Here is a 19817-nt window from a genome sequence, read left to right as displayed (position 1 = left end):
ATGGCCGCCTTCTAGAACATTAGGAAAGGCGTGCTGCTTGGTGCACAAGTTAAAAGGCGAGATTTCCATAAATAGAACTCCACGCGAGATTAAAAACATCAGGCCCGGCCCACTAGATGTGGTATCCAATGTTGAAACATTCTATCCAACATCTTGCTTGTACCTGATGTTGAAACATTCAGTTCAACATCTAACTTGAATATTTGTTTTAGCAAAATGAGGCCAACATAAAACACCAACACAAACAATTCAACCTCAACTAGTTAGATTAACTATGACTTAAAAAAACTTAGTTCAAATGAAATGACTATTAAGTCTCGACTAATAATGCCGATTGTGTCAACCGAAATCAAAAAATTTAGATCAAACCCTTCAACTTGAAACATAGTTCATATATAAACTTAACTAATTATACTTACTTTATTAAGGAATTCAATTTTTCTCAATCAAGTCGTTCAAATCACTTAATTGGACTAACAATAACTTATGAATTTAAATTTCGACAATCAAGCATGTCTAGAACAATATCAAAAGTTCATTTACAAAACTTTAGTATTTTTTAATATGAGACGAATTAAATATGAATTTTCTAAATCAAAATATCAAGATAAAAGTAACGAATATTTTGACCTAGAAATCAAATTTTGTGCTCCTTACTTTTGGACAAACTTTTTATAATGCAAAATCATCATAAATATACATCAACTTTACAACATGACCAAAATTGCATGCATAAACATTTTGTGGGGATCAAAACATGACATTTTCTTAGGAAGATGAAAAATTAAATTTAGTAATTTTGTATCGATAACAAACTTATTTAACCCTGTAAAATATAACGAATCACTAAAAATTAATAGTATTACAATAAAATATATAAACATATTAAAAAATTTAAGTTTTTTTTTACTAAAAAATAAATATTTTTTAATAACTATATGCACTAATGATTAGGTGGTAAATGAATATTAATCTTTATAAACTAATAATATTAAAAAAAATGAAAGGTAATAATATTGAAATATTAAAATCATAGTTGGATCAATCATATTAATAATTTTAAAAGTTTTTTTTTGTTTGAATAATTAAAAAAGTTATTAAAATCATATTTTAATTTTTAATAAAATTCAAAATAGTAAAATAATATTATTTATAAGATATTAGAATAATATTAAAATATTTGAATTTGTTGAAAATCATATATAAATTGAAAGATATGATGCATGATTTGATTTATTGTGGAAGGATACATTTGCCAATATTAAAAAGTAGTGTTTAATATAAAAAACTTAATAAAGAAACGAAATCTCCATTAATTTTTTTTTGATAAATCTGCATTAATTACTATATTACTTGTTAACCACATCAGCGATGTACCGGTACACATCCACATAATATGTGTACCGAAGAATTCACCTTTCTTCTACAAACAATTCACTTTTGATTAGTGAAAAATGATTTGTACTACATTAAATGTATTTATTGCTAAATCTTAAACAAAAATAATATATTGCCAAAATTTTAGTGTACTACATCTCACAATTGTTAGGGATGGCAATGGATAGGGTATGGGTAGGGTACTATAGTATCCATCCCCATACCCGCAGATTGAAAAAATACTCGTACCGGTCCCCATACCCGTGTGGGTAACAACTTTTACCCCATCCCCATATCCTATGGGTACCTAGGTACCCATACCCGTACCCTTATTTTTACTAAAATTAAATTAATCAATTATAAAATATCATATAATTTTAATAGAATTAAAAAAATTTCAAAGATTTCAAAGATTTTAATATTGACTAATGAAAATTATAAACAAAATTATGTTAAATTATTACTAACCTTATGTTAAAGTTCATATTTATGTTAAATATTCACATTATTTTTATATTATGTTATAAATAAACATTTTTTATTAAAAATATGTAATAGTTTAGTAGAGTTGTATTGTTTTAAATTGATTTACATATATTATAATATAATAATATAAATAAAATAAATATATATTATGCGGGTATCGGGCGGGGTGGGTACTAAGGTACCCGTACCCGCACCCATACCTGTAACATCCCAACTAAATTGTCTAGAATATTTAGTCGAGATATTAATAATTGAATCTGAGTACATTAAAATTTACAGAATAATTTATTGAATTACAAATTATCACGAGAATAATGTGATAATCAATACAACACAGCTGAAATGATGACTGAAATCTTAATAACAGATTAACAAAAACAAAGAAGAAGACGAAGGTCTTCAAATCCAATAATCCAAGCTTAGCTTCGATCATCAGTTCCTGCCTGGTCCTTGCTCCGGTTAACCTGTTTACCTAAAAAAATTGAAAGTCGTGGGATGAGACTACTAAGCCTTAGTGAGCTCCTACTACCCAACTACTGGTGACTACACTGGGGCAACTGAAACTAATAGTTTCTAACTTTAACCTGAACCTGAATATCTAAAAGTCTAATCTTGACATAATCCTGAAGTTTTCATAATATGATAATAAAGAAATAAAGGTGTAACACACATAATAATTATCTTGTCAATTTTATCATAACAGGATCACCCCGGGGTAAGCCAGTCCCGGAGTGCCTGGCCTGGTATTACCGATAATAATGTACGTCGGAATACAACATGAGCTTACAGTTCTTATTACATGATTTTGGATTCTGAATGAATCCCCTGACATGGTACTAATGACCACGCTTCCTGATATTGGTACTAATGACCAACCATCCTGATAAATTCTGAAACATAATTCCTAATCTTGAATGGTTATCCTACCCAAAAGAAAGAAAACCTTCCCGGGATATATCTAACTATCCTGAATATCCTGATTCAATTCCTATGTCTACTGATTTTAATACATGTACGAAGATCCGTAATCGTGGAATTTAGTCACTTATTATTTTTATAAAATAATGTTCATGGCAGAGGGTTTTTAATTGAAATAAAATAGTTATTATAACCTCCATCCATAAACCAAATGGTTTTTGTTACAAAAATAATTATCTCAGGTTGCACCAATTCAAGTGTTTTATGCACCGATGCATATAATTCAGTTTTTAAGAAAATAATGTGAGTTATATGCATCGGCTTAAGCATCCCTTGTACCGATTCAAACCTGCCCAAACCTTGGTTGAGTCAATTCAACAAGTGAATGCACCGATTCAATCGTTTCCAGTTTTTATAAAACATCTCCTGAGAGTTATGCACCGATCCATGATGCGCATGCACCAGCTCATAACACCCATAATGGGCATTTTAGAGTTTTTAAGGAAACGTCGCATCGGTTCAAGCTCTGTTTAAGCCGGCTCAAGCTCGATTTCCTGCATAACTTAAAATCAATCCAAATACAATTTAGATTATATATCTCTTAGTTTCACTATGTTCCACGATTTCCAGTCCATTCAACATGCAAGGGCTTTTTTAAGTAGTTAATTAGTCGCTTCATGAGTTTTTATTTCCTAATTAATCCCTAAAACTTAAGTTAACATGCATAGTTGGATTTTGGGGAAAACTAATAAGGCTACTCTATTAAGTGAGAGTTTACCTAAAGGAACCCACCTGATTTGATAGCAATTCCGAACTGTTTCGCATGCTTATAATCATCCGCTTGAGCCGCTCAAGATGCAAACCCGTAGCACATAAAACACCAAAATTCCAGATTTTCTGCACAATTCCTGCTACTGGCTTCCAACTTCAAAAATGTCTATCGACCTCATCGCTCGTCCAAAAATTATGAAACTGGTACCACAACGACCGTATTTGAGTTAGCTATCCATAGAAATAAACGATATCTCATTCGGAGCTACAGGGAGAGAACAGTTACCTTTTTAGTGCAGGTCTGTCCTTGAATACGGGTTTGATACCAAAATTCTTCATTCTCTAGTTTCACTTGATTTCTCCAACACCCATGACCTTCCAGACATCTCAAGATTCGTGTTTTAAAGAGTAAACGTGCATCCAAGGACAAATTTCAAGTATGGGGTTAAGATTTAGTGATTGGATTTAAAAGAGGAAAAACTATGTGTTCATGGAAAGTGAGTTTCTTACCTTAACTTTCTGAGTAACATTGACTCAATCCAAATATTGGCAGCTTATCAGAGAAGAGATGATCACCATGCATCCAAGTCCTCTCATAGATGGTGAAGGAATTGAAACTTGAGGGTAGGTACAATGAAAAGGGTTTTTCGACCAAGAAGAAAAGAAATAGGAAGAATGGAGCTTACTTGGTTCTATATTTCATGGGGATTCTAAATCTGGAATTGCATGCTTCATTCATTAAGAATTAGAAGGATTTGGAAGAGGAGTTGTTGTTGTTGTTGTTGTTGATGGCGTGAGAAGAAGATGGGAACTTTTGGTTTCCTGACTTTACTTTCTCAGGTAGTCATAATGTTATGATAAAAGGAGTGGTTGTTTCAATGAGTCATGTGGCTTATATTAAAGGTGTGGGTCCTATTTGATTTATTTTTCTTAGTTGTTTGTTCACGTGAGAGAGAGGAGGAGGAGGAGGGAAAGTTGTTGTTGGGTTTTTGTATATTGGCTACATTTTGCAAAAATATATTTTAGCCAAGTGTTGAGACAAATGTGCTGACCCCAAGTGTTGTGACAAATGTTGGGACACTTTGAAACGACACCTGACTCTGTATCGTGCGCGCCAGCTAGCGGGTTTAAATTTCTACTCAATCTTTTGAAGATCTGTTTGAAGAATTGTTTCAAGGTTTCTTACAGAGGAAGGCGCACGTGTTTAATGTGTTTCATGAGGCAGCCAAACCCTAGTTTTATTTTCCAAAGGAATTATATTTTTGGAAAATATATTTTTGCGTTTCAAAAATATAACTATTGTTTTCAAAAATATATCACAGCTGCCGCAATTCTAGAAACCCTAATTTTGTCTTGAAGCCCAAGTCATTCTACTCCTATAAATACGAAGGCAAGCATATGGTTTCAAGCATCTAAAATCGTGTTCTTACAAAGCGTGTGTTTTAGGGATTTTAGAGTGTTAATTGTGAGCCTATCTTGTGTCTCATTGATGCAAGCTTAGGACCTGAGTGTTATTGAGTTGTAAAGTGAACTTCTCCTAAGCTTTGAAGTACGGAGATTGTTCTATTGTGTTGTGTGGTTTACTCGCAAGCTTTTAAGCAAGAGTGAATCCTAGTTTCTTAGGAGTGTGTCTCCACCTGTTGTGATTGTTGAATTGAATAACAACGCTGTCTGTGTTGTTAAGGTGGGAATTGGGACGGGGTCTCATATCTAGGAGTTCCTAGGTAGAAGGGTCATTGGGTAGTGATTAAGTGAGAAGTTGTAAACGGGTGAGTTTAGCTTCGAAGTAATACTGCTGATAGTGGACTTCATTCCTGGATTGGTATCCCCCAGAGTAGGCTTTAGGCTGAACTGGGTTAACAACTCTCGTGTGTTATTTACTTTACTGTTTGTATTGTTTTATGTTATTTGCTCTGTTTATAGACAAGTGTTGGCGCACCTGTAACAACATCTGTCTACAACAGACAAGTGTTGCTACACCTTGAGCAACACCTGTCCACTGTGTGCCAGGAATTTCAATTGGCATCAGAGCAGGCACCCTGTTCTGAATTTTAGGGTGAGCTCCAGGGAAATCGTTTCTGGCAAGGATGGACAAAGAAGGTGGTTTTGTTACCAGACCACCTCTTTTGGTTGGCGCTTCAAACTATGACTATTGGAAGTCCCGCATGATGGCCTTCCTAAGACAAATTGATAGCAAGACATGGAAGGCAATTCTGAGAGGATGGACTCCACCTGTGAAGATGGACAAAGATGGTAAACCAACTCTTGAGTTGAAATCTGCTGAAGAATGGTCCAAAGAAGAGGATGAGCTTGCTCTTGCAAACTCAAAAGCATTATATGCACTATATAATGGTGTTGACAAGCACATATTCAGACTCATCAAAAAGTGTGTCTGTGCTAAGGAAGCTTGGACAATTCTTGAGACTGTTCATGAAAGTACCTCTAAAGTGAAGCTGTCTAAGCTACAACTCCTAACAACTAAGTTTGAGAATCTTAGAATGAATGATGATGAAACCATTCAGGATTTTCACATGACCATACTTGATTTTGACAATCAATTTAATGCCTTGGGTGAAAAGATACCTGAAGAAAAGCTGGTAAGAAAAATGCTCAGGTCTCTACCTAAGAAGTTTGACATGAAAGTCACAGCTATAGAAGAAGCAAAGGATATCACAGATATGAAGCTAGATGAACTGGTTGGTTCACTACAAACCTATGAGGTAGCTACAAATGAAAAGATGGATAAGAAAAACAAAAGTATTGCTTTTGTTTCAAATGCTGAGGAAGAAGATCAACTGAGTGACACAGAGTCTGAACAAAGCATCTCTGATGCAATGGTTCTTTTGGGAAAACAATTTAATAAGGTGCTAAAGAGAATGGACAAACGCTCTAAGACAGGTGCAGCTGACATCGGTCGCAACACTTACAGGAATTTCAGAAAACCTGTAACAGATGAGAAATCAGCTCCAAATAAAGGTGTTCAATGCCATGAATGTGAGGGGTTTGGTCACATTAGAAGTGAATGTGGAACATTTCTGAAGAAACAAAAGAAGGGGTTAACTGTAACATGGTCAAATGAAGATTCTGAAGGAGAAGCCGATACTGCAAAAGCTATACATGTATTGACAAGTGTTTGCACATCTGACACTGAATCATGTGAAGAAGAACTAACCTTTGATGAACTTGCTGAATCATATAAAAAGCTGTGTCTGAAGAGTGCAGAAGTCTGCAGAGTCTCTGAAGAGCAAAAAGAAACAATCACTAAGTTGCAAACTGAGAGAGCTGCTAATCTGTCAAGAATCTCTGAATTTAGTACTAAATGGGAAGATAGTTTCAAGATCATTGAGGAACAGAAGGCAACTATCATCAACTTAGAAGCTGACAAGATCAAACAACTGACTGAGATAGCCCATCTGAATGAAGAGGTAACTGAATTAAACTCTCATCTTGAGAATTTAAAGAAGCATGTTCTTAGGCTATTCAAAGGAAGTGATCTAGATGAAATCCTGTAAACTTTGCCTGCTCCTAGTAGATCCAAAACAGGCATTGGGTATGAATACAAAAATGTAAATAGGATTATGCATTACAACAAAGAAGGGAAATATATGCCTGAGATAAGTAAACAACCGTCTCCAAAAATGCATGACAGGATGTCGTCACACCTGTCTCCTAGACAGCAGAGACAAGTGTTGCCACATGTGGCACCACATCAGCAAAGATGGCAGAGACCTAGGTTTATACCTAGACCAAGAAGCAGGTACCACTCATGGAGATGTCATCACTGTGGAAGAAAGGGGCACATAAGGCCCTACTGCTACAAATTGTATGGGTATCTAAGTGAAATTCCACAAGAATTTGATCCATCCATTACTAAAACAAGGATGGAATGGAAGCAAAAAGATGATACAACCAATACCAAGGAGTATACAGCTGAAAGCAGTGGGAAAAGTCTGATTGCCCATACGTCACTTAGAGCCTCATCAAAAGAAGACTGGTACTTTGATAGTGGTTGTTCCAGACACATGACTGGTGTTGAAAAGTATTTGAAAGAGGTAAAATCCTATGCCACAAGTTTTGTGACATTTGGAGATGGAGCAAAGGGGGAAATCAAAGGTATTGGAAGACTGATTGACCATGGTCTACCAAAACTTAAAAATGTTCTCCTTGTAAAAGGACTAACTGCCAATCTAATCAGTATAAGCCAACTATGTGATCAAGGCATGAAAGTCAACTTTACAAAAAATGAATGTCTGGTCAGCAATAATGAAGGAGACATCCTTATGAGGGGTGTTAGATCAAAAGACAACTGCTACTTGTGGATCCCTCTTGAAGAAGCTAATGTATCTACATGTCTCTTAACTAAAAATGAAGAGGTTAAGCTGTGGCATCAAAAATTAGGACACCTTAACCTGAAGAGCATGAAGAGAGTCATATCAGAAGAAGCTGTCAGAGGACTACCAAGCTTACAGATACAGGAAGGCAATATCTGTGGTGAATGTCAGATTGGGAAGCAAACCAAAGTGTCGCACCTAAAGTTGCAACACTTGTCCACCTCTAGAGTTCTTGAGTTACTGCATATGGATCTGATGGGGCCCATACAAGTTGAGAGTCTTGGAGGTAAGAAATATGTTCTTGTTATTGTTGATGACTTCTCTAGATATACTTGGGTAAATTTCATTAGGGAAAAATCTGAGACTTTTGAAGAATTCAAAAATCTTTGTGTACAACTTCAAAAAGAGAAAGACTGTGGTATTGTAAGAATCAGAAGTGACCATGGTAAGGAGTTTGAAAACTCTAAATTTGCTGATTTTTGTGCTGCTGAAGGAATAATTCATGAATTTTCTTCACTAATTACACCTCAACAAAATGGTGTGGTTGAAAGAAAGAATAGAACCTTACAGGAATCTGCTAGAGTAATGTTGCATGGCAAAAATGTTCCTTACAAGTTCTGGGCTGAAGCCATGAATACAGCATGTTACATTCACAATAGAGTAACATTAAGAAAAGGTACTGCTACAACACTGTATGAACTATGGAAGAATAGGAAGCCTACTGTGAAGTATTTCCATGTGTTTGGGTCAAAATGTTATATTTTGGCAGATAGAGAACCTAGGAGAAAATTGGACCCCAAAAGTGATGAGGGGATATTTTTAGGTTACTCAACCAACAGCAGAGCCTACAGGGTTTTTAACTCCAGAACAAGAACTATGATGGAATCAATTAATGTTGTTGTTGATGATAGTGATACAACAAGTGCAGATCCAGCTGAAGAGACAGATGTCATAACACCTGTCCCAACACCTGATGATGATCAAACTGAACCTGAACCTGATCAACATTCTAAATCTACTACAGAGGTTCCTAGACCAAACAAGGGACCATCTACCAGAACACAGAAGAATCATCCTCTGGAACTTGTCATTGGAAATCCAAATCAAGGAATTGCAACAAGAAGATCAAAAGAAGCAATCTCCAATTCATGTTTCATATCAAAGATTGAACCAAAGAATGTTAAAGAAGCTTTGACTGATGAATACTGGATCAATGCTATGCAGGATGAACTAACTCAGTTCAAAAGAAGTGAGGTATGGGATCTAGTACCTAGACCAGATGGTATAAATGTTATTGGTACAAAGTGGGTGTACAAGAACAAAACTGATGAAAATGGTGACATTACTAGAAATAAAGCCAGACTTGTGAAGTAACAATGTTTGTCACAAGAAAGGGGGGTTTGAATTGTGACCCTTTAAAATTTGAACTGCAAAACAATTTAAGCACAACACACACTATGACAGTAAACGGTTAGACTGACTGGAGAACGTTCTCCTGGAATATAAGTGCAGTAAAATGAGTTAGTGCTTGCACAAATAAAAAGGAGTAAGGGAAGAGAGAATAACACAATGAATTTATCCTGGTTCACCCCTTAATAGTATGGGCTACTCCAGTCCCCACTTGCGTGAGATTATCCACTATAATCTAGACCTAGATTACAGAAAACTTCCCTTTGATCTAAGCCCAGATCAAAGACCCTTTATGATCTTAAACCAAGATCACAAAGTATCCAGCTATAACCAGCTGCTCTACCTCAATCAATTATACCCAATTGACTTGAGAGAATCCTAAGGTTTTTCAAATAATTTCTTTGGATCTAAGCTTATACACCTAACCGGATGTGAAGCTTACAAATTGATACACTCAAAGTACTCTACAAATATATGATCCTAGATTTCTAAAGAGCTTTAGAGTAAGAGTGAAAAGGAGAGCTTGTTTGAATGTATTAGATTGCTTTGTGTGCTTGAAGTTCTTGCTCTTCCAATTAAACCAACGTGCTATTTATAGATGGAGATGCTCCTTTGTTGCTTGGACATCACACATATCCGTTGTGAGTGAGGAACTAGCCGTTGTGAGAGAAACAAAACAGCCCATGTGATTTTGTCTTTGAGATGCTCCAGGAGATCATTCTTCTAATGGTCTCTGACTGTCACATTGTACTTGTTGGTCAGAAATATTCTTCCACCAACTGTCAATGAGTTGTCTCTGAGTGTATATCCCTTGCAAATGTATTTCCCATGTGGGAAAATAAGAATTTGAATTCATTTGGATAAGATTGCCACCTAAGTGCAGAAACTGGGAGATCATTCTCCAGGACGTTGGAGACCATTCTCTGAGATGGTGTGGATAAGGTCCAACGAAAATATAGCTGTTGCAAGTTGTTGCAAGTTGTCAACCAGCTGTAAACTCTTCATCAAAGGCATAGAGTAGCCACTGTTCACTTGTCCTTCAAAGGACACATGAATAGTGAGATAAGTACTATTTTATGGGAGAGTGTAGCCACCCATGTCATAAGCTTGTACTTTGGATCAGATATGAAACTTCATTGCAAGCTGTATGTACTTGTTGCTGAGTTCTCATTGGTCTAGATTAACTTCTTTAATGATGTTCTTGGAGAACATAAAGCCTTGTTGCAAGATGTGAAGTTATTATTCCTTAAAGAAGCTTATTCGAGTAAGCTCAAGAACCAAAATCAATTCCTTGCCTTAAATGACTTATTTGCACTGTTATGATCCTTTAATAAGTCCAACTTAAAAGTTCATTCTTGTCTTGTACCAGTTGACTTGAATAAGCGCTTATGCTTTAGAACACATAAGTCTGGAGACCAATCTGAGATCATTCTCTTGAGGCAGATTTGTCTAAAACGTGCTTGATTCTTTTCTTATGAGTGAAACAAGGTTAATTTAATCCATTGCATCTGTTCTTAAATTAAATCACTCAAGAGCACTTGTTAGATCACAAAATGATCAGAATCAAATTAAAATTTAATTAAGGGTTGTTATCTTTAAAACATCAAAATAGGATTTTGTCTCAACAATCTCCCCCTTTTTGATGATGACAAAACCTTTAATTAATTTTTGATTGTGATTCTGATTAAACCATATTCAGTAATAATACTTGTGATTTAATCATATAAAGCTCCCCCTCAATTTTAGCATTCTTTATCAATTTATAAAATATGCAAATGCAAATTGAGTAAAAATATGTAAAGACATAAATTTGAATCAAACATAACATTCATTAATCAAACTCATAATCAGAGAATATGACATTGTTCAGGTACATGATTAATGATCAAAACAAAGTGATTCAAAACATAAAAGTAATTTAAAACATAATCTAATTCTTAGAATTCAAACAACATACAATTAGAAGTTGAAACCAAAACAACTTCCAACTATATCTACAAATTCTAAGACTGATAATACATAATTAGAAACAAACATAACAATTCAAAAGAGTCTAAAAACTTCACAATCTCCCCCTAATTACTACAGAGTTCATTCTCCCCCTTTTGTCAACAGCAAAAAGAGGTGGGAGGCATTAGAAAACGCTTCTAAGGATCAGCTGGTGGAGAGTTATCAGGGCTGGAATCCTGGTCAAGTTCTGGAAAATCAGGAACTTGTGGAGGAGGATTGGATGGAGGTGGATTGATACGCATTGCTGGGCAAAATTCTTCTGTGAGCCAAGTCCTGAAGAGTTGGTGTTCATGGATGGTGTAGTTCATCAGAGTGTTGTTGATTTTGATGGCTTGGAAGAGCTTAGTCATATCTTTTTCAACTTTTGATTTTTTGGAAGACTTGTTAGTGAAGGAATGGATGTTGGCAGAACTTTGATATGCAGCAGAATCATGTGGGATATTTGTGCAAAAAGAGCTAAGTGAAGCAAAATTTGGAGGAAAAGAAGGTAGTGATGGTCCAGCATCAGTAAACACAGGTTGATGCATCTGGGCATACTCAGGAGGGGTTTGAATGAAATTTCTCAGAAAATCTGAAGTGGTGGTGTTGAAAGAGGTTTGAGGTGATGTCATCAAAGGTGAGAAAATTGATGTATTCACTGGATTGTTTGAAAAACCATCAGTTAAGACAGTGGTGAATTGATTTTCAGAGTTATGTCCTAAGTTATCAAATTCTAAGGATACAAAGGGATTAAACTGAATGGAGGTGGTTTTCTCACTTACATTTTCCTTGCTTTTTTCACTAGCTGAGACAGGGAGAACGATCTCTGGATGGTCTTCCTGTTGTGTAGTCATGACTTCAGCTAGAAGGTTCAGATTGTTGTCCTTTTCAAATTCTTCTCTTTTCCTTTTCTGGCCTTGTTCACTAATGGTGTGGTCTTCAATATCTCCTATGAATTTCATTCTTCCAATATTCTTTAGAGAGAATGTGGTAGATGAATTCTTTCCTTCTTCTCCTTCAAAGCTTACTTTGAACTTGTTGAAGACTCTTGTTAGAAACATACCATAAGGAAGAGTGACTTTTCTGGATTCATTTTCAATGACAGAAACCATATGTTTGAGCATGACAAAGGGTAGGTTGAGAGGAATTTTGTTGAACATATGATACATTATCAACATATCATTGTCAGTGACTTTATCCTTGCTACCTTTTCTGGGAAAGATGGCATGAAGACACATGTTGTGGAACATTTTGAACACAAGTTTAAGTTTGGAAGAGGATGGATTTTTGAGAGAGGTTCCGGGTTCATAGATTTCAGACATGAATGTTTCCTTGTTTACTCCTGCCATGGAGAACCAGCTTTCTCCATACAGTTTGTGACCAGATGAGGGTACATCTAAGAGTTCACTGAGGAGTTGTTCAGTGACCTTGAATTTGATTCCTTTGAGTTCAGAGGCAATGTAGGTTTGTTTAGAGGAAATTACAGCATTGAAGTAAAAAACTGAGATAAGGTTAGGATAATGAGTTTCTCTAATGTTGAACAAGTTTGTCCATCCAAGAGGGTTGGTATATTGAGTTAGGTCATGATCTGTGTTGATAAGATCATCAAAGTTATACACTCTACCAGGAAGAACAGGTTTTTTCTTTGAAAAGATTTCGAAGCTTTGTTGACAATCCTCATGAATAAGAGGAGCAGGTTTTTTGAGTTTTCTAATCATGATATCTTCTTCAGAAGATTCAGATTTTGAGGGTTTGGTGTGGTGTTTGGACGATGAAGGTCTTTTTGAGTAGGTTTTAATTTCAGGAACGGATTTGGCTTTTGGAGAGCCTGAGTGTGTATTTTCTGAATCATCATCAGAGAGAGAATACACAGTTTTATCTATTGTTGGTCTTCTCCCAGCACCTGAGGCTAATCTACTTGATTTTCTGACTTTTGAAACATCAAGTGATTTGGATTTTTTGGTTTTGTTCGAAGTTGAATTCTTCTTAGTGATAGGGTTAGTTTTGATTTTTGGAGTGGTGGTTTTGATTTCAGCAGCGGTTTGAGAACATTGAATGGGTTCAGTGACGGTTTTACAAGTAATTGGAATGGCTCCAATTAAAACTTCAGAGATTTGAACCATTGTTGGTGGTGGTGATTGTGGTGCAGGTGTGGTTTCTAAAGTGGGTTGGTTTGTTTGAGGAGTATTTGAGGGATTTGATTGAACTTCAATCTCATTTTCACGATTTGAAAGGGATTTAGAAGAGGTAGAGGAGGATGATTTGGTACCTGACTTTTGAGAAGAGGATGAACAACTTTCCATTTTGTTCTTGTTGGCAGGTCTCTTCAAACGAGCCATTGAAACAGAATTGATTTTGGGAAGATGAACAGTGAGGGTTTGATGAATAGTGGAGAAGAGATAAGGATTTCAGAAGTGATGATGAAAGAGTGTAGAGTTTGTTTTGATTAAATAAACCACTAATGAGAGAGTGTCTAGAGAATAGGAAAAGATTTGATAGATAGGTTAGGTGTAGCTTAGTACAATTATGAATAGTTGTAAAGTGTACTTAGGAAATCTAAAAGGAGAGAGACAGATAGTTAAGGCGTGAGAAAGAGAGAGGCAAATGTCATGGGAAGAGTAAAAGACTTAAAAATTATAATTAATAGGAGAAATAAACATTTAAGAGTTTTCAGACATAACTTATATCATTTTTTAAGACATGATCTTTTTCGTTCAGGGAAAGAATGTTCTCCTGACGTTCTCCAAGAATGAGATTTTGTTCAACAATGCTTAGCTGGGATTTTTATAATTTTCAAATTTTCTTTAATAAAATTAAAACGATCTTCAACTAGAGGTTTTGTAAAAATATCAGCTAATTGAGATTCAGTATCAACAAATATTAATTCAACATCTTTTTTGCAAACATGGTCACGTATGAAATGATGTTTAATTTCAATATGTTTAGATCTAGAATGCTGAATGGGATTCTTTGATAAATTAATGGCACTAGTATTATCACAAAGAATTTTAATATTTGTGTACCTTAGAGAAAAGTCTTCAAGTTGGTTTTTGATCCATATCACTTGTGAACAACAATTTGCAGCTGATACATATTCTGCTTCAGTTGTTGAGAGTGCTATGGTGTTTTGCTTTCTGCAGCACCAACTTACAAGAGCTTCACCAAGAAATTGACAAGCACCACTTGTGCTTTTTCTTTCAAGCTTATCACCAGCATAGTCAGCATCACAATAGGCCTTTAGGTCAAAATGAGATCCTTTTTTGTACCATAGACCAACATCTGGTGTTCCCACCAAATATCTAAAAATCCTTTTGACTGCTGTAAGGTGAGATTCTCTTGGAGATGTTTGAAATCTTGCACAAAGACCAACTGAGAATACAATGTCTGGTCTACTTGCAGTTAAATATAGAAGTGATCCAATCATTCCTCTATATTCCTTTTCAGACACAGTTTTACCATTTTCATCTTTGTCTAAATTTGTTGATGGATGCATTGGAGTAGTCATGATCTTTGCTTCATTCATGTTGTATTTTTTGAGAAGATCTTTGATGTATTTTTCTTGACTAAATAAAAATTCCATCATCTTGTTGCTTGATTTGCAAGCCAAGAAAGAATCTGAGTTCTCCCATCATGCTCATCTCAAATTCACTTTGCATAAGGTTTGAAAAATCCTCGCACATTTTTTCATTAGTAGCACCAAATATAATATCGTCAACATACACTTGTACAATTAATAAATCATTTTCATTTGTTTTTCTAAAAAGTGTTGTATCAATTTTTCCTCTAGAAAAACCATTTTCAATTAGAAAAGAGCTTAGTCTATCATACCATGCTCTTGGTGCTTGTTTAAGTCCATATAGAGCTTTGGTAAGTTTAAAAACATGATTAGGTTTTTGTTCATTTTTAAAACCAGGAGGTTGATGGACATAAACCTCTTCATTTAAAAATCCATTTAGAAAAGCACTTTTTACGTCCATTTGAAAAAGTTTAAAACATTTATGAGATGCATATGCAAGTAAGATTCTTATTGCTTCTAACCTTGCTACTGGTGCAAATGTTTCATCATAGTCTATACCTTCTTGTTGATTATAACCTTGAGCAACAAGTCTTGCTTTGTTGCGAATTACCTTGCCATTTTCATCCATTTTGTTTCTGAAGACCCATCTAGTTCCAATGATAGAATGGTCTAAAGGATCTGGTACTAGCTTCCAAACTTCATTCTTCTCAAATTGTGAAAGTTCTTCTTTCATAGCAATTATCCATGATTCATCAGTGATTGCTTCTTCTATGGATTTTGGCTCAATTTGAGAGATCATAGCTAGATTGTTCTCATCAACTTGAAATGATCTTCTGGTTCTTACACCTTCTGCAGTGTCACCTATTATTTGTTCTTGAGGGTGATTGCTTACAACCTTCCAAGTTCTAGGAGGTTCTTGTGGTGGTGATTCCTGTTCTATAACTTGTTCTTTTGATGAGTTTTGCTCATCTTCATCATCTATTTCTCTTACACATGATATATCATCAAATTCATCAAATTTTACATGCATGCTTTCTTCTAAAGATTTTGATGTTAGATTATAAACTCTATATGCTTTAGAGGTTAGAGAGTATCCTAAGAAAATTCCTTTATCAGATTTAGAGTCAAATTTTCCTAGATTATCTTTAATATTTAAGATGTAACAATAACACCCAAAAATGTGAAAATAAGAGACATTTGGTTTTTTATCTTTCCAAAGTTCATAAGGTGTTTTGTTTAAAACTTTTCTTATAGACATTCTATTCAAGATATAGCAAGCAGTGTTGATAGCTTCAGCCCAAAAGTATTTTTCAACATTGGATTCATCTATCATAGTTCTTGCCATTTCTTGTAAGGTTCTATTTTTCCTTTCAACAACTCCATTTTGTTGAGGAGTTCTTGGACAAGAAAAGTTGTGAGAAATACCATTTTCATTGAAGAATGATTCAAAATAGGAGTTTTCAAATTCTCCACCATGATCACTTCTTATGGAAATGATATTTGAACCTTTTTCATTTTGAACCTTTTTACAAAAGATTTTAAAAGATTCAAAAGATTCATCTTTACTTTTTCAAAACAAAACCCATGTGTATCTAGAGTAGTCATCAACAATAACAAAGCCATAATTTTTACCACCTAGACTAGTAGTTTTGACAGGTCCAAACAAATCTATGTGAAGTAATTCAAGAGGTCTTTTAGTTGAAATAAAGTCTTTAGGTTTAAAACTACTTTTGGTTTGTTTTCCTTTTGTACAACTTTCACATAATTTATCTTTGTCAAAACTTATCTTTGGTAATCCTCTTACTAGATCAAGTTGAGAAAGTTTTGCAATTGTCCTCATATTTACATGTCCTGCCCTTTTGTGCCAAATCCATTTATCCTTTTCAAGAGATACAAAACATGACTCAACAGGCAGTTCATCTAGATATATGACATATACATTCTTTTTTCTTGATCCATTAAAAAGAGTTTTTCCAGTAGATATTTGCTTAATTTCACATGTATGAGTTTTAAAAATTACTTCAAGACCATTATCACACAGTTGACTAATACTTATTAAGTTATGTTCTAGACCCTCTACATAATGAACATTTTCTAATTTAGCAGAATTAATTTTACCTATTATACCTTTACCTTTGATACTAGCTTTTTCATTATTACCAAAGGTAACGGTTCCTCCTTCCTTTTCCTCAAGGGAAAGGAAGCTGTGTCTGTCTCCGGTCATGTGCCTCGAGCAGCCACTGTCCAAGTACCATGGCTTTTTCTTGACTGCTAGCAGACATTCCTGCATCTGAGTTTAGTAAGACTTTTGGTACCCATAGTGTTTTGGGTCCTTGATGGTTAGTGTTTTTAAATGGTATTTTCTTATGAGGTGATCTTTTGTATGATTTCTTTTGAAAATAGTTTTGGAGATTATCTGGAGAATGATCTTTTACATGGTGTGTAGATCTTTTCTTAAAGCAAAAGTATCTTATATGTCCATGTTTATGACAGAAGGAACAAAATAGTCTTTTTATTTTTTGATCTTTTTTAGGTAAGAAATTTTTATCATAAATTGTTTGATACGTTTTAGAACCTATTCCATCTTTATCAACAACTCTTTGTTGAACTCCTATAATATTTTCAAAAGTTTCAGTAGTTTTCACACATTTGGTTATGTCTTTTTCTAAAACTGAAACACTTTGTTTTAGTTCTAAGTTTTCTTTTAACTTATAAACTTTATCTAGATCATGCTGAGCTTTTTCCAAAGTTTCTTCTAAAATTTTATTTTTAGTTTTATATTCATCTTTTTCTTGAATTACTCTAGTAAGTTCAATTTTAAGTTGATCATATTTTTGAGCAGTAATTTGTGAATCATATAAGAGATTATCAAATAATTTTTCAGTTTTCATGCATGATGAACAAGGTTCAAGGTTTACCTCATCAAAGTCAGTTCTGGTCATTAGGCAAACATTTGCTTCTTCTTCTTCTGGTAATTCTTCTAGATCGTCCCATGTAGCCATCATGGATTTGTTGTAGGGAGGTTTTCTTTGCCTTAGCTTTGGACATTCATTTTTGTAATGTCCAGTTTGATTGCATCCGTAGCATTTTACTTGACTTAAGTCTGTTTCATTTCTTCTTGATGGGAATGATCTTTTGATTTGATTTCTTCTCATCATTAGCTTTTGGATTCTTCTTGAGAGAAAAGCCATTTCTTCCTCATCATCTTGTTGAAGAGGATTCTCTTCATCACATGTTATTTCCCTTTTTAAGTTTTCTTCTACTTGTGATTCTAGAGCTGGTTTCTTCTCTTGAAGTATTGCTTCATGAGCTTTTAAAGATCCAATGAAATCTTCCAGATCCATTGTTTTGAGATCTTTTGCTACAGTTATTGCAGTTACTATGTGTCTCCATTCTTCTGGTAGACATCTTAGTAGCTTTCTTATTCTCTCATGTGTGGTATATTTTTTACCAAGAGAATTTAGCTCATTTATGATGACTGTAAACCTTCCATACATTTGATCTATAGTTTCACTGTTATTCATTTCAAACAGTTCAAACTTTCGTACTCCTATGTCAATCCTTGTTTCTTTTATGTGGCTGGTTCCTTCATGGTGTGTTTGAAGAGTGGTCCACATTTCTTTGGCCGTCTTGCATTCCATGATCCTGTCATATTCTTCCCTGCACAAAGCACTTTTAATAAATAATTGAGCTTTAGTGTTTAGTAGTACCCTGTCAGATTCTTGAGTTGTCCACTCAAGCTGTGGTTTTGGTGTGAATGAATCTTTGACCAGTGGAGCATAGTCTCCAACTTCTACTACAGCCCACATGTTGATATCTTGTGACCTAAGAAACAATTCCATCTTGTCTTTCCAGTAGTAGTAGTCATTTCCTTCAAAAAGAGGTGGTCTAGTTGATGATCCTCCTTCTGAGATGAATTTTGCAGGTTTAGACATTACTTCCTTCCTGAATCTTTTCCTCAAGCACTTGTTAGATGCTTAGCTTTTAGAGGCAGTGCTCTGATGCCAATTGAAGTAACAATGTTTGTCACAAGAAAGGGGGGTTTGAATTGTGACCCTTTAAAATTTGAACTGCAAAACAATTTAAGCACAACACACACTATGACAGTAAACGGTTAGACTGACTGGAGAACGTTCTCCTGGAATATAAGTGCAGTAAAATGAGTTAGTGCTTGCACAAATAAAAAGGAGTAAGGGAAGAGAGAATAACACAATGAATTTATCCTGGTTCACCCCTTAATAGTATGGGCTACTCCAGTCCCCACTTGCGTGAGATTATCCACTATAATCTAGACCAAGATTACAGAAAACTTCCCTTTGATCTAAGCCCAGATCAAAGACCCTTTATGATCTTAAACCAAGATCACAAAGTATCCAGCTATAACCAGCTGCTCTACCTCAATCAATTATACCCAATTGACTTGAGAGAATCCTAAGGTTTTTCAAATAATTTCTTTGGATCTAAGCTTATACACCTAACCGGATGTGAAGCTTACAAATTGATACACTCAAAGTACTCTACAAATATATGATCCTAGATTTCTAAAGAGCTTTAGAGTAAGAGTGAAAAGGAGAGCTTGTTTGAATGTATTAGATTGCTTTGTGTGCTTGAAGTTCTTGCTCTTCCAATTAAACCAACGTGCTATTTATAGATGGAGATGCTCCTTTGTTGCTTGGACATCACACATATCCGTTGTGAGTGAGGAACTAGCCGTTGTGAGAGAAACAAAACAGCCCATGTGATTTTGTCTTTGAGATGCTCCAGGAGATCAATCTTCTAATGGTCTCTGACTGTCACATTGTACTTGTTGGTCAGAAATATTCTTCCACCAACTGTCAATGAGTTGTCTCTGAGTGTATATCCCTTGCAAATGTATTTCCCATGTGGGAAAATAAGAATTTGAATTCATTTGGATAAGATTGCCACCTAAGTGCAGAAACTGGGAGATCATTCTCCAGGACGTTGGAGACCATTCTCTGAGATGGTGTGGATAAGGTCCAACGAAAATATAGCTGTTG

General features: G+C 35.0%; 1 protein-coding gene and 1 long non-coding RNA gene across 2 annotated transcripts; both read right to left on the bottom strand.

Moving 5' to 3' along the window:
* Nucleotides 1-1990: 1990 nt before the first annotated feature.
* On the bottom strand, nt 1991-4474 carry LOC123906413. The gene is made up of 3 exons (XR_006808890.1): nt 3839-4474; nt 3574-3753; nt 1991-2335 (listed from the first exon to the last, which is right to left on the bottom strand). It is a non-coding gene; the product is annotated as an uncharacterized LOC123906413 (long non-coding RNA).
* An 11895-nt stretch (nt 4475-16369) lies between these two features.
* On the bottom strand, nt 16370-18440 carry LOC123905296. Its single transcript, XM_045954906.1, has 2 exons — nt 17375-18440; nt 16370-17067 (listed from the first exon to the last, which is right to left on the bottom strand). The coding sequence occupies exons 1-2, from the start codon at nt 18438-18440 to the stop codon at nt 16370-16372; spliced, it is 1764 nt and encodes a 587-aa protein (XP_045810862.1).
* Between the last annotated feature and the right edge of the window lie 1377 nt (nt 18441-19817).

The sequence above is a fragment of the Trifolium pratense genome, linkage group LG2 (genome assembly GCF_020283565.1).
Source record: "Trifolium pratense cultivar HEN17-A07 linkage group LG2, ARS_RC_1.1, whole genome shotgun sequence".
Taxonomy (NCBI): Eukaryota; Viridiplantae; Streptophyta; class Magnoliopsida; order Fabales; family Fabaceae; genus Trifolium; species Trifolium pratense.
This window is presented reverse-complemented; position numbering and strand designations above follow the sequence as displayed.